At 46.5% G+C, this 14,499-nt stretch overlaps 1 protein-coding gene and 1 long non-coding RNA gene across 3 annotated transcripts in view; one reads left to right on the top strand and one right to left on the bottom strand.

Moving 5' to 3' along the window:
* Positions 1-4,263, bottom strand: part of LOC104847968 — a 47,141-nt gene extending 42,878 nt beyond the window's left edge. For both annotated transcript variants that reach the window (XR_004518578.1, XR_776267.3), the window contains exon 1: positions 892-4,263. This is a non-coding gene — a long non-coding RNA (uncharacterized LOC104847968). The remainder of the gene's footprint in view (positions 1-891) is intronic.
* The window catches only part of C8b (complement C8 beta chain), a 38,003-nt gene that overhangs the window by 1,470 nt on the left and 22,034 nt on the right, over positions 1-14,499 (top strand). Inside the window, exons 2-4 of the mRNA XM_010603633.2 lie at positions 5,536-5,692; positions 11,108-11,249; positions 13,189-13,330. Of these exons, the coding sequence (XP_010601935.1) occupies positions 5,536-5,692; positions 11,108-11,249; positions 13,189-13,330 (441 nt within the window). The remainder of the gene's footprint in view (positions 1-5,535; positions 5,693-11,107; positions 11,250-13,188; positions 13,331-14,499) is intronic.

Raw genomic sequence — 14,499 nt, 5'->3', positions numbered from 1 at the left:
AAAAAAAAAAAAAAAAAAAGAAAAAACCAAAATAAAAAAAAAAAAAAAAAAAAAAAAAAAAAAAAAAAAAGTTCTATTGTGTGTGGGGGGAAGACCCAAGACCCAATTCATGAATGGTTTTAATATGTGAGTGACCCACGCACTCCACCTGCTCAGCAGCCCCAATCTTTGGGTTCTCCGGGTCTCTCTTCCTCCTCCTCCTACTTTGTTTCCTCCTTCTCTTTCCTTTCATCTTTTCCTCTCTCCTCTTCCTCCACCTTTCTTCCTCCTCCTCCTTCTTCTTCCTTCTCTCCCTCCCCTTGCCTTCCTTCCTCTTCTACCTGCTTTCTTTTCTTCTTCTTCTTCTCTTTCTCCTCCTTCCCTCTCCCCTTTCTTCCCACTACCAAATGTTCACAGCAATGCTAGCTTATTTCGTCATTTTAAGTCCCCATTAATAAGGTGCAAAACAAGCTAAAGAAAATATCTTGGTGGGGGATCAAGCTTGGACTCCAATGAAGTACACACTGGGGGCTTAGCCATTTGGGCTCTCAGGGTGCAGGGGACACAGACACACTCAGGTCGGTGCCCCTCACCTCCTTGTGAGTGTTCCTGTGGGAAGAAAGACTTCTAATGCGGTTCCCTATACTTAGTTCAAATCATGAGCACAACCCCTCATTTAGCATGGGCAGCGCCAAGCGGCCCGCTGGACACACCCTCTGCTCTGAGTTCTACTGAGTGTTCAGCACCTGGTGAGCACCAGGGCCCTGAGACCAGGACTGTGAGCTTTCACTCATAGGATTATCAAGACTCTGGAACTGGCTGCTGAGGCCTTCTCTGTGTGTACTACACATGCACAGAGAAGCAAGTGGAGTACAGCGAATGGAGAGCTTAAGAGAACAACAATAGTCCTACCTGCAACACTGTGCCCCTGCCAGGTGGGCTCTGCGATACAGGGAGGAGAAAGACACAGCTCCTGTCTCCTGGAGAAGGCCAGTGTGTGAGCACGCTCTACATGTGACACTGGACAGCACGGCACAGGGCAGACGGGACACGAGAAGGGAGGGCCCAGCTCCACTGGGCATGAGGTCTAGAAAGGGGTGAAGGGTGTGGTGGGCAGAGGCATGCAAAGAAGTGTGAGAGAGCCTGTTGGTTGTTCCTGAGGTGCTGGGTGTATTTCAGTAGCCTTGAGCCCAGGCCAGTAGGAGCTATGAGAAATACAGAGCAGCAGTAGACGGGGACAGGTCATGGGCAGGGCTGGAGGACACCATGCCAGCCATGGGTTGGAAACCTCATCCTCTAGGCAGTGGGGAACCATGAGAGCTTTGGAGTGAAACAGCAACACAACTGGTAGGTTCACTGGGACTTGGGAGTGGAGGTTCCAGAGGGTAGGAGAGTGTTGGTTGGGAGAACTCACTCCATTCTCACAGCTGTGGCATGAGATGTGCATTCTTCCTCACTCTATGTGGAAGGCAAACTAATCTTGAGAGAGAAGAGAGTCACTCAGGTTAGTACCCCTCCGGTCCTTTCCTGAATCCAGGTTTAACGTTCTGACTTCAACGGTGATGCCTATGCAGCTATCTGAATACAGTGAGGATTTACACTTCAGACAGCAACAGAGGAGAACGTTCAGTAGCTCTGGGAGCACTAACTGCTGAAACCTCCCTCACTTTAGCTTTCAAAAAAAAAAAAAAAAACTGTTTTCATTTTCATTTACCTTGTCATCAAGGCACACTGCCATAGACCTAGTGATTATCTTGGGTCACACGGTGCCTCCTCTCCCACACTGGCGCATTCTCACAGCTATTCAAGGGTGCTGCTAGTGTTTGCAGTGGAAAAAACGAGGAAACTGAGGCTCAGAGAGAAACTCACGTAACTAACAGCAGAATACAGCTTCCCATCCAGCTTCCTTTTGGATGGGTGGAGTGGGGACCCAGAGCCCCTGTGCTCTGTCTGCCCCTTCCACTGCTTCGTTCACACACTGTTCCCTTTCCACCGCACCATGCCCCTGGCTTCCTGGACCTCCGTGCACATTCCCTGTCTCTGTTGTCTGGAGCAGTTGCTTAAAATTGAAAGCAAATGCCAGAGAGAAGAGCAATTGCAAACCTGCCACCCAGAAGCTGCCGCTTCGAACACAGAGGAAAGCTGCTGTTTGCAAAAGGGATGCAGCTGCCTAACAAATTGTGTGTGACAAGAAACTTGTTGTGTCAGTGCATTTCTACAGCAAGCCAAAATATATTGATGCACTCCATCTATATAAGCTGATGGCTTGAAATTTACTGCTGAACTCATCCTGCCGTACTCGGTGGATCCATCTTTATTTTGGTCAGAGATGCCTGTTAGAAACAGCTGGGAAGACCTGGGCCCCGTGAAATAAGTCATATATGCTGGTGACAGGATCCCGTGCACCCCCAGGAAAGGTACATCCCTGCCAAATTTCTGTACAAGCAGCACACATTCACAGCCTTGCACGAGGTGTTTCGTAGCATTATTAGCAATTACAAAACACCGGGAATATATAATTGTCCCTCAAAATGAAGAAGAATCAATTAAATGCAATATATGTCTTAGAATAAAGCATCCAGGTTTAAAAGAATGATGTAGGTGTCTTTACATATCAACATGGAGAGGCCTCAGAAATTCAGGGTTGATTGGCAGAAGCAAGTTGCAGAATAAAATGCACAATGTGGGGAAAACACACGAGCAATACTATATATAGATAGGGATTTTTTAATTAAAAAGAAAAGATTTGGAGCAAGTGTGCCCAAAGTTTAACAACGGACAATGAGGTTTGGGTACAAGGTGTGCGTTATTATTATTTTTTTTTTTTACTTCTCTATGCATGTTTACTTTTGCATATTAAAAACATACAAAGGATTTTGAATGACGGCAGCCAAGCCAGTTTGTCAAACTATCCTGATGTCTTGGTTTGTCTCTACATAATTTTAAAAGGGTGAAAGGATCGTTTTCCAAGGTCCCAATCCGACCCATCCTTTATGTGGCCCCATGCTATTCCCAAGAGTTAAAGATGCAGTTCAATGCTAGCCTTTCTTCTAGATTTGCATTTTGCAGTACTAATAAACCACGTGGCCTTATCCAGTGTAATTTACAAACACACTATTTATTTAGCAGATTACTTCATTATATTGCCACCTCCATAATGAAAATTGGGCACAAAAATGAGAGATCTGGTAGTTATAACTTTTTGCTGGGTTCTTTCTGTGGGTGATCATCTTGCCCATTAACAGGCTTTCAAATCTCAGAGAGAAAAATAATTGTGACTCTTAATAGTTGCTGTGTGTATTACTTCTCCACTCAGTCTCCACTGTGGCCAGGAGTTGGGCTGATCATTGCAAAAAACACAGTGCATCTGTTTTGAAGTCGAAATAGAAGGAGAGTACCCTGCAGAGCTGTCAAATACATACTCAGGAGAAGCCAAATCACAGACAATATTGTTTTGTCCAACCTGGGCAAATTAGTAGATAGGAGCTCATTCCAAAGTCCCCCCGCGGGAGTGCAGCATTCCGTCTCCAGCAACCACTTTACAGTATCCACCTGTGGTTTCCAGTAGAGTCTTTGACCTTTCGTTAAAGCTCCAACTTTACTAGGCCATTGATTTTTGCTGGTCTCTGGGGCAGTCGTGGAGATGGATTTCGCCATGGTTAATATCATCCTCCTTTTAGGACTTTTGCCAAGCGAGAACATATTGTTAATGACCTTGTCTGGAGTGACATCCTTTATATTTGAGATGGCAAAAATTCTGTGACACTCTCGCTAACGACTCAATCTGATATACAGAGATGAAGGAGGCCTTAGGGAGACTGCAGGGACTGCTGGAGTGGGTGCTGGTCCAGTGCCCTTCCACCCAGCATGGGCAATGGGCAGAGAACAAGCTCTGGAGTCAAACCTCAGCTCAGATCCCATCACACTGAGTACCACATGGTGACCTTGGGCAGGCCTCTGTCTCCCCGGGCCACTTCCCATCCCAACTATGCCCATTGTCTGTAGTTGCCTTCTGGCATGACGATAAGGATCAGACGTGGTGGCGTGGGGGAAACACAGAGCACAGGCACTTGGCAGATCATGCCTCTTCTTGAAAAGAAACACAAATTACAACATTGCAGTGTAGTCCACACAGGAGGAAGAAGCAAAGAATCAGCACACTCATCACATTACACGTGGGGAAACTGAGTAAATGACATGCTCACGCATTTGACTGTGACCTGCTGCAGCCCAAGGCAAGCAGCAATGCCTTAACTTCTAGACTTGTGTCAGCCCCTGTCTCTTGACTGCTCAGCAGATGCGACTATCTGCTGCCTCCACCCCGGCCAACTCACCTCCGTGGAGTCCCCGTGCCCTGGAGTGTCTGTTATGGTCCCATCTCTCCTGGACAACGGGGTGCTGATGCTCCTGAGGGATTGCGCATGCTCTGCTTTTCCTCGCCAGAATGGTCTCACCCTCCACCGCGGCTTTTCATCATGGGATCCGTATTTCTAGAACAGACCTCTCTTCGAAACTGGTTCCAAACTGAGTTCCAAACTGGTGTAGGAATGAGGTCCTGAGTGTATCCATGGGAATGTGCTATGAGCAGCTGGACCTCAGGCTGCCTCAGCCATCTTCCTCAACACAACTCCCCTCATCCCTGTGTTCCTGACCACTCGTGCGCTCACTGGAAGTTAGCAGTTCCCTAAACTCTTTCGGTTCTCTAACACACCTCTATCCCAGCCATTCTCCCTCCACCTAAGCATATCCCCTCTCTCCCACTGGCCCCTGTCTCTGGTCACTGCTCAGCGACACTCCTGCCCCAGCCTCCTACCTGCTACCCTGTGGACTGCTGCTCCTGACCCCTACCCAGCCTGCCCTGGTCCCCAAGAACAGCTCTTCTTCAAGGCCTACATGCTTCAAACCTGCCTGCTGCAGACAGTCCCACAGCGCTAGGCTGTGAGTCGTGTTTCTCTTCTCACGCTTGAAGATGAACTGTGCATTCCTCAGGCAGAACTGCATCTAATATTTCTGCGTATCCCCTGTAGCACAACACCCTGAATGCCATTTGTTCTCAGCAAGTATTTCACCGACTCTGAACACATAAAGGCACCTTAAAGGCCAGCCAGTCCAAAGTTCTCCTTTTCCAGAGGATGAAACCGAAGCCAGAGTTGGGGAGTGAATCACTGAGAATGATGTGTGTAGCTGCATTCCTGCACATCTCTAGCCCTTTAGACTTTGTAAAATATTGAACTGTACACTGTCATTTTTAATCCCAGAAATAGCCTTCTAAAGAAAGTCTGATGAACCCCATCATACAAGCTGAACAAATAACCAAGATCCTCCAATTACTATGAATGGTTTTCAATACTCCTTTGACCACAGCAAACCAAAATGTTGGGTACTTACTGGATGTTCAATAAATATTTGTTGGATGAATTGACCTGTACTAAGTCCATAAACTAATCACCTTACACGAGTGAGCAAGTACAGATGTACTGGGTGGATGGACAGACAATTGAAAGAGTATGGAATCTCCTTCTACTCCTTGACTCTCCTTTCATGATAACTTTTTAGAGGTGAAAAACCCATTTTCCTTGAGTCAAGGGCAGCCAACAGGAGCCTGGCTAAGAGCAGACAGGTGCGAAGTGTGGACGGTGCCCCTACGCCCATCGACTGTGAACTGTCCAGCTGGTCCTCCTGGACTGCATGTGACCCCTGCCAGAAGAAAAGGGTAAGAACCCAGGCCTGGAAGAGCTCCAGGCTTCCTGGAGTCCCGGTCCTTGGCAAGATGGGCTGGGGAGTTGCCCACAGTGCCCGGTGAACAATAGGCCCCAATGAATACTGGTTTCTTAGCTGAGGAATCCTTTTCCTCTGTTTGCAAGCGGCACTCACACCCTTCCCTTGGCCTTTCAGGGTTGTTGAGGGCATCTGTCCTTGCAGCTTCCTAGTAGACTTCCTGCCACCACCCTACTTTTTCCATCCATCCCTTACAGTGCAGCCGAGGCAACCTACCCCAACATTAAGTCTGACCTGTGTGTCCCTGGCTTGAAGCCATTCAAGGTCTAGCCCATCTTGACGACCAGGCCAGACTCTGCATCTTCAGAAAATGACCCCAAAGCAGCACCCAAGCACTGCTGCCCTTCCAGCCATTTCACTCTCCCTGTGCCTCCGTCCCTGCTGCTTCCTCAACCAGCAGTGCTCTCTTCCTTCACTGGCTACCTGCTATTCAAGATTTAAAATTCTTGGCCTGGGGATTTAGCTCAGTGGTTCTGCCGCCTGCCTTGCAAGCGCAAGGACCCAAGTTTGATCCCCAGTACCAAAAAAAGAAAAAGATTTAAAATTCTTCTCAAGGATCCCTCTTCAGAGAACCTTTCCTGATGTCCCTATGTCCTGGCATTACCACAACGGTGTTTATTAAACACGGAAATGTATATTCTGTGTCTTAAGCATGCAGGACTATTTCCAGCACATAAAATGTGCCTCATGACTATTGCTGTTTGAGCTCGTTCCATTTTCAGACTTCTCTGTAAAGAAGGGAGGAGGATTACTATTAAATATTCTGCTGGACAGATTGGTAACCAGAAACTCAGAGTAGGTGAGTGACTTCTCAGGGTCCCCCAGGAGCACGGGCAAGCCTTGAACTCAAGTCATTTGCTCCGTGTCTAGTGTTCTGCTGATAAAACCTCGCAGTTCCTCTATGTCTGTCCTTTGCCCCCACCCCCACCCCCATGTCAGGGCAGAGCTGACCCAGGATTCTGGCTCCCAGAGCTATGGCTGTGTGTAGGGAAGGAGAGTAGTTGCTGTTTCCCTGCTTCTCAGGAAGCCAGAGCTGTCAGGGCTCAGACTCTAAAGAGGATGTGGAAGTAGGCACAGGACAATTACACAGTTAATTGGATCAATGGGCAGAGCCAAGCAGAATCATTCAGCTCCCTGAGTCGGTGTTCTTGCTGAAGTTAGCAGCATTGATCTGATTATCTGGATAATTGCTTCATCGGCATCATAAACCAGCGAGTCTCAGCAAGAGCCAGCCGGCCTGAGTTCCTAGCTCCAGGGTTGCCGCTGTGACACCTCAGCCAGGCAGAGTCCTGTTGCAAGGTCACTGGCTGGGCTCCCAAGATGCCTCGCCAGACTGAGGATGCTGCTGCTCCGACATTCCACACTCTCCACACCCACTTTGCCTTGGGAGTCCGCATTAGTCTTCTGGCAGTGTGTGTGTGAGTGTGTGCATGTGTGTCTTATTTTATTTTTATTTCTAATTGTCATTTCATATTTGTACTTATTTCTGGAGTATAGCACTCTAACGTGATACATGTATATAATGAAAAGCAGAGTAATTAGCATGCCTGCCCCCTTAGATATGATCATTTCTATATGTTGATGCATTAGGAATCTACAAACTCTTCTCCCCCGGTTATCCTAAACTTTGTAAGTCATTGTTGCCTATACTTACGCCATTTGCGCTATAGAGGATTAGAGCCACTTCCCCATCTCCAACTGTGTTTGGCTGTCCATCTCCACCCCCTCTTTATCCCTCCACCTTCCTGACCCTTAGTAACCTCTATTTTTCTCTCTGTGTCTATATATTTGCTTCCACTTACAAGTGAGAACATGCAGTTTGTCTTTCTGTGTCTGTCTTATTTCACTTACCATGACGTCTTCCCCTTCTGTCCATGCTGCTATGAATGAAAGGATTTCATTATTTGCACTGTTGAATAATATCCCATCGTTATTTGCGCTACCTTTCGTTGTTTGTTTGTTTGTTTTCTTGGAGACACGGGTCTCGCTCTGTACTTAAGGCTGGCCTTGAGCTCACTATGTAACGGAGGCTGGCCTGGAGCTTGCAATGATCCTCTTGCATCAGCCTCTGAAGTGCTAGGATTACAAGCCTGTGCCACCACGCCCAGCAACACCATTTTTTTAATCCATTCACCTGCTGATGGACACTTTGGTTCATTTGGTATCTTTGCTGGGTGAATAGGGCTGTAATAAGCATGGTATGATGGAATCTCCTTAATGCAATGACTTCATTTCCTAGGCTGTATGTGCACTCAGTGTTGGGACTGCTGAATCACATGGTAGTTAGGCTTGCTGGTTCTCTGAGGAGCCTCTACCCAGTTTCCCACAGTGCACACTTCCCTGCATCAATGCCATTTGTCTGTCACCAGTAGAGAAATATCTACACAGATCATCTGCCCATTTTACAACCAGATTACTTGGCTTTTGGTTTTTATTTTTCTGTTGTTGTTTTGCTGTTTGAGTTCCTTATGTATTCAGATTATTCTCTTTTTTTTTTGAAATGAGTAATTTGCAAGTATTTGTCCCTTTTGTAGTTTGTCTCTAACACTATCCGTGGTTTCCTTTGTGGTGCAGAAGGTTCTTAGCTTGATATAATGCCCTTCATCTGCTTTTTGTTTGTTTCCTGCACTGTTGAGGTCTCCCCCTCCCCAATCTTTCTACACCAATGTCTCCAAGGGTCTGCCCCTAGTAGTTGTACAGTTTTGGGTCTTATGTCTATGTCTTTGGTTCATTACGGGGTCTGATTTCATTTCCTCCTTCTGATGTGCATACCCAGTTTTCCCAGTACCATTTGTTAAAGAGTTTGTCCTTTCTCCAATGCATGCTCTTGGTACTTTGGTCGAAAGTTGATTGACTGTAACTATGCAGACCAATTTCTGGATTTTCTATTCTGTTCCTTTGGTTTATGTGTGGGTGTTTATGCCAACCCTGTACTGTTTTGATTACTACAATTTTGTAGTATGCTTTAGATGGGTTAGAAAGCCAAATACTATAATGCCTCTGGCTTTGTTCTTTTTGATTGTTCTTGTTGTTGTTTTCCCAGTATAAACTGAACCTAGGACCTGGTGCATGCTAACCAAATATTCTACCACTAAGCTATGTCTCTGGCACATGTTTAGTTTTATTTTCTCTGTAAGTCTTCCAGGCTGGACTGGAGCTTGCAATACTCCTGCCCTATCCTGCTGAGTAGCTGGGGTTATAGGCATAGGCCACTTCGCTCAGTTTAGTTTTGTTCTTTTTGCTTTGGATTGCTGTGCTGATTCTGAGTCTTCTGTGGTTCTGTATGAATTCTATGCTTGTGTTTTTCTAGTTCTGTGAAGAATGCTTTTGGCATTTTGATGGGGATTACATAGAATCTATAAATGGCTTTGGGTAATATGGCCATTTTCACAATATTAATTCTTTTTTTCACAATATTAATTCTTATTATTCATATCATTATGAATGAACACAGAGTGTTTTGCATACTCTTGTAATTTTAATTTTTCTGTGTCCTTTAATGATTTTTATTATGGAGATTTTTTTTTACTGACTTGGCTTTTATTTCTAGGCATTTTATTGTGGATATTATGAATTTGTTCTTTAAATTTCCTTTCAGCTTGTTTATTACTGATTTTTGTACAAAGTGCTACTGATTCTTTTGTATGGTGACTTTGTATCCTATAACCTCACTGAATTTTTTCCTATCCATTTCCCCAGATTTTTGGTAGTCCTTAGGGTTTTTTTTTACATGTAAGACTGTGTTGTCTGCCATCAGAGGTAGTTTGGTTTCCTCCCAGTTTGGATGCCTCTTAGCTCTCTTTTGCCTAATTGCTCTGGCTAAGACTTCCAGCGGCATGTTGAATTGGATTAGTGAATATGGATATTCTGTTCTGTTCTGGATATGAAAAGAAACATTCACAGCTTTTCCCAGTATAGCATGACGTTGTCTGTAGGTTTGCCATCAGTGTCCTTTATTGTATTGAGGGCTTTACAACCTAATTTGCAGAGGTTTTTGCAGCTCCTAGCCCTGTCCTGACTCTGCCTTCCAAGAAGAATGACCCTTTGGAAGTACAAAGCATGGGCGGATGGTTACCTAGGCTTTTCAGGACCACAAGTACGGTGCCATCTAAGTGATCACTGCGCTTTGTTAGTGCATCATTGTGCAGAGGTTCTGCTGTCCTTTGTGCACCAAAGTGTTGGCTGCAACTCAGATTTGTAAACTTCCCAAATTTGTAAACTTCCTTCCCAGTGCCCCTGCTTCCATCTCCCCGACTCTCCATCCCGCACTCTTCTCTGTAGCCACAATGAGCTTCCTTTTGATCGTCTGCCCCTCAGCTTCGGCCCAGCCAACTCCTCCACTGGGCTGCTCTTCTCTGCTATCCTCACGCCACGTGCCACATCTGCCTCCTATTCCTGTTCAGCTTCTGGGCTTTGCGTTCCAGCCTAGACCTCACTCCTTCTGGAAGCCTCTCTTGACCACCTCTGTCTGCACTGCAAACCCCACCCGAGCTCACAGAGCACTCTGCAATGTCCTTGCCATGTGCCATCACACTGTGTGGCTACCGCCCGGTGCCCCCACCAGCGGCACCACCACCTAAGACGGAATAGAGGACAGGATTGTGCTTTGAAACCCAGCCACGAGCAGGCAAGCACAAATCACACCTGCCTTCTTCGACATGTGGTGGTACAATCAAGATTTTTTGGAATCAATAAGAAGGTAGAAATACAGTAATATTCACTACTAAAATTCATTCGTAGAAAAGAAAAATAACTACAAGAGAATGAGTGTCTACTGTGTACCAGACAAATGTAATGAGATTGAGATTGCATGTGTGTAATTTAATTTTAGATTTAGACAATTCATTGCCTCTAGTATACAGAGGCTAAATTAAGATTCACAAAGGTTGCATCACTTTCTCGGCATCACATGACTAGAAAGTACCAGTCAGTTGTGACTTCAAAGCACAGGCTTGTTCATATCTAATACACTGACTCCTCAAGCAAATAAAAATACACAAATCAACCCATCAGAGTCATGAAGCTAAGAGGTAGTTTGTTTTTGCTATTAAACCGGCTACGTAAGTAACTGAATTTCAAAGCACCAGCCCTTGACAGATCACTGCAGATGAAAGACAAGGTCTCTGCCCTCAAGTGAGGGGGAAAATGTCAGACAAACAAGTCAATCCCAGTAAGGCAGACCCTTGGGTGTACATAGTCGGGGAGCAGCAGGTTGGAAGAGCAGCCACCAGACCTGTCTGTGCTCCCCCTCCCGAGCCCTCCCCTGCGTAGCACCTGTGTGCATACGGGCCTCAGCGGCTGGGGTGGCTGCAGCCCCACACCTGGCTCATCCTGGTCCTCTCCGCTGCAGTATAGACATGCGTACTTGCTCAAGCCCTCTCAGTTCCATGGGGAACCGTGCACCTTCCCCGACAAGGATGTGGAAGACTGTGCTGCCAGCAGACCATGCAGAAATCAAGTGCGATGTGAAGGCTTCCTGTGTGCACAGACAGGTAAGCAGGCACAGAAGTCAGGGTGGAGGTTCTTGCTGGAGACGAAGGGGAAGGTGAGGGAGGGATGAGCCATGAGTGGTGCTCATCAGGGTCATAGAGCAGGTCAGAGTCTCCTGCAGTTTCTGACCTCCTTTCCCATGTGCTGGTTCATGAAAAGTTCCTACAGTATAGGAACATTCTGATCCCCTTTTTACCACCTGAGGAATTGAGACTCAGAGAGGTTACTTATCCAGGGTCACATAGCAGGCATCCGGAAGAACTGCACTTAGAAATTTCGGCACTCTGTTGACATGCATTGATATCAAAAGTATATGTTCTAGAATCACAACTCCTGAGTCATGGCTTATTTTGACGTTGGGATCTAGGTGAACGCACCTAACTTTCTGCATTTCGACTCTCTTGATTTTCCATCAAGGGTGATGTTAGCATGTGACAAGCCTGGCTGATAGGAGATTCCGGTGCTCTTAGCTCTTTGTGCATTGTGAGCTCTGCTCCACTCTCTCGCTGCCTCCCTCTCTCAGAGCCCTAGGCTTCTCCATTCTGTTTAACTAGGTGATCTGATCACTTATCTCTGAAAAGTCTCTGGAGAGATAGTCCCTGTCATGTGCATCTCTGCATCACCAAATCCAGAGTAAATCCCTAATGCGTGACACAGTTAGTAAACTTACTGTTTACTGGAGTGGGTGAAAATAATAAGGACAGATTGACAAAAGGAAGGGACGAGCACACAAAGGAAGAATTGTCCGCTGTGGGACTCAGCAAACAGCTGTCTTTCCAACTTATCCATTTAGCTAATCCAAGTAAGTATGTACTTCCCCATTTCTCCAAGTCTCTGGTCAGAAATAAGGGTACTTGGACTAAATTATCTCAATGGGAGTTGCAACTCTTTACATTCACTCTTTCCATGTGGATTTGCTTCAAGATCTTTCAAAAAGAGATAAGGATTCATAGAGCATTTTCTAGGCCTACCGCAAATGCAAACTTCCATCCAATAAATCTGGGAGACTTTTTTACAGTGTACCCATGGACTCATAATGGCCAGTGTTCCATGATTTGGGCCAGAGCCGCAATGGATATTCGTGCAGGCTCTAGTTTAAATGCCTTGCAAGAAGAATTTGAAGACCGGGTCATTATTTTTCTGCTGTTAACATCCCCAGAACAGTGGTTTACCATGAACAATACATCTAGGGAGATGGGGCCACTTATTCTATGGGCTTTATCCTCCAATAGTTTACAAACAAGAAAGAAAGTCAAGTCAGTGGGAAAAAAAAGTTTAGGGGAGGCAAAAGTGATGTGAATAATTTTTCACAGTCCAAACAGCCGTGGTCCTGAAGGCTGTGTGATTAGACAGTTACAGTTTCTGATCTTATCTGGCTGGCTGCAAATGTTTGCTAGCAATGTGCACTTGGCCCACAAAAGCGATAATAGCAAAGCCCTTACTATGAGTCGGTACTATTTCATGCACTCATTCACATTCACCATGACGTAGGAGATGGGTGTGAGGGCTTCCCCGTTCTCTACAGGAAGAAATGGAGGCAGGCAGGTTTGGTGACTCATACAAGGGGGCTCAGCCAGTGCTGCTAACTGGATCCCCTAAACCCAGCTCTTTGAGGCCTCGGGAAGAGAAGCTCCTATGGCCTCTGTCTTGACATTTACTCTTTGCTTATAGGCCCTTTCCTTTGCTTCCCTTTCCTCTTCTTCAATGGTTCCAAATAGTCTCCCTCCTATGCTTTTAGGAAAAAAACCCTGGCTTCTTTTGGAGAGACACAGCAAGGGAGGAATAAACCATTAGCGCTACTGTCAATCTGCCCTGATATGCAAGAAGTAATCAAACCAACACGAGAGGCTAATGATGCATCTAGCACCTAGCAGTGCTTCTGCTGTGATAGTTTCTCTCTCAAGAGCCTCCTGACCAAGCAGCCCTCTTTCTCCACCCCAGGGAGGTGCATAAACCGCAGATTTCTTTGCAATGGGGACAATGACTGTGGAGACCAGTCGGATGAGGCAAACTGTAAAAGAATTTATAAAAAATGCCAGAATGAAATGGAGCAATACTGGGCAATTGACCGTCTGGCCAGTGGGTAAGCTGCTGTGTTTTGCCGTGTGGATGGAAAGGCACCAGATGAAGTGGCATTCTGGAGAACAGAGCAGGAGCAAGCTGGTCTGTTCCTTTTGACAAAAAAAGGGCTGTGGTGTAAGTGGGTGCCCCTCGCTGCCCTCTAAGGACAGTTGTGCATGACTCCAAAAGCGCGTCCCATACAGACCTGGGCCACCACAGGTGGTCTGGCTGTGGACGCTGGGACAGAGCTGTGCAAGGAAACTGTGGAGGCTGCTCTGAGGTCCGGGATGAATCTTTATCCCTGCCTGGTGATGTGACACCAGGTTGTCCGGAAGCACTTCCCCTGCAGGCCTGTTGGCAACTTGCACTTATGCTGTATCTGTTTCTGCATCCCTAGGGAGAGCAGAGGATGCTAAGTGCTTAGGGGAGGGTGGGCTTCCCAGGTGTGTCTGTCTTCCAAGTCTTGTTTCCATCTGCTGGGATCTCTGAGTTGATGGGGACAGAGGAGCAAGATTAGGAGGGGCCAGACTGGCTTGACGTCCACCCTGCTCTCAGGCTACTTTCTGCAGCTTCTCAGCCTGCAGGTGGAGAAGCAAGACCCTCCCCTCACAAGCATTAAAAGTCATCATTGTTGCAAAATGGGCAGGGTACTGCAAACCTGTAATCCCAGCACTCTGGGAGACTGAGGCAAGAGAATCACATGTTTGAGCTCAGCCTGGGCAACTTAGCCACTTAGAGAGAGACCCTGTCTCAAAATGAGAAGTAAAAAAGGGCTGGGGATGTAGCTCAGTGGGAAGGCCTTGGATACAGTCTCTGTACTGTGAAAAAAAATCATCATCATCATTAAGTAAAACAGCATGGGAAGGAGAAGAACAGTGACACTGATTGGAATTCACCCCCCCTCTAACCAAAGAGCAGATCTCAGAGAGAGATTCTTTACCCAGAGCCAGAAGAGCTTTCTCAGAACCACCTTATAAGGTAGTTATCATGATCCCTGCCTCCTGGGTAGGGAAACTGAGGCCCTGAATATCTAAGTGAGCTCAGGGGTCACACAGCCAGAGAACAGCAGCAGCCACACCCATAGCCATAGGCAGGATACGAATAGGCAGTGGAGAGGCACCCACCCTAGAAGGAGCAGAGCAGGCTGGAGGAAAACAGAGGACTAGGGCATAGAGTGTATGGGTGAGTCGG

This window comes from Fukomys damarensis, unplaced genomic scaffold (genome assembly GCF_012274545.1).
Source record: "Fukomys damarensis isolate Sample0158 unplaced genomic scaffold, DMR_v1.0_HiC HiC_scaffold_23, whole genome shotgun sequence".
NCBI lineage: Eukaryota > Metazoa > Chordata > Mammalia > Rodentia > Bathyergidae > Fukomys > Fukomys damarensis.
This window is presented reverse-complemented; position numbering and strand designations above follow the sequence as displayed.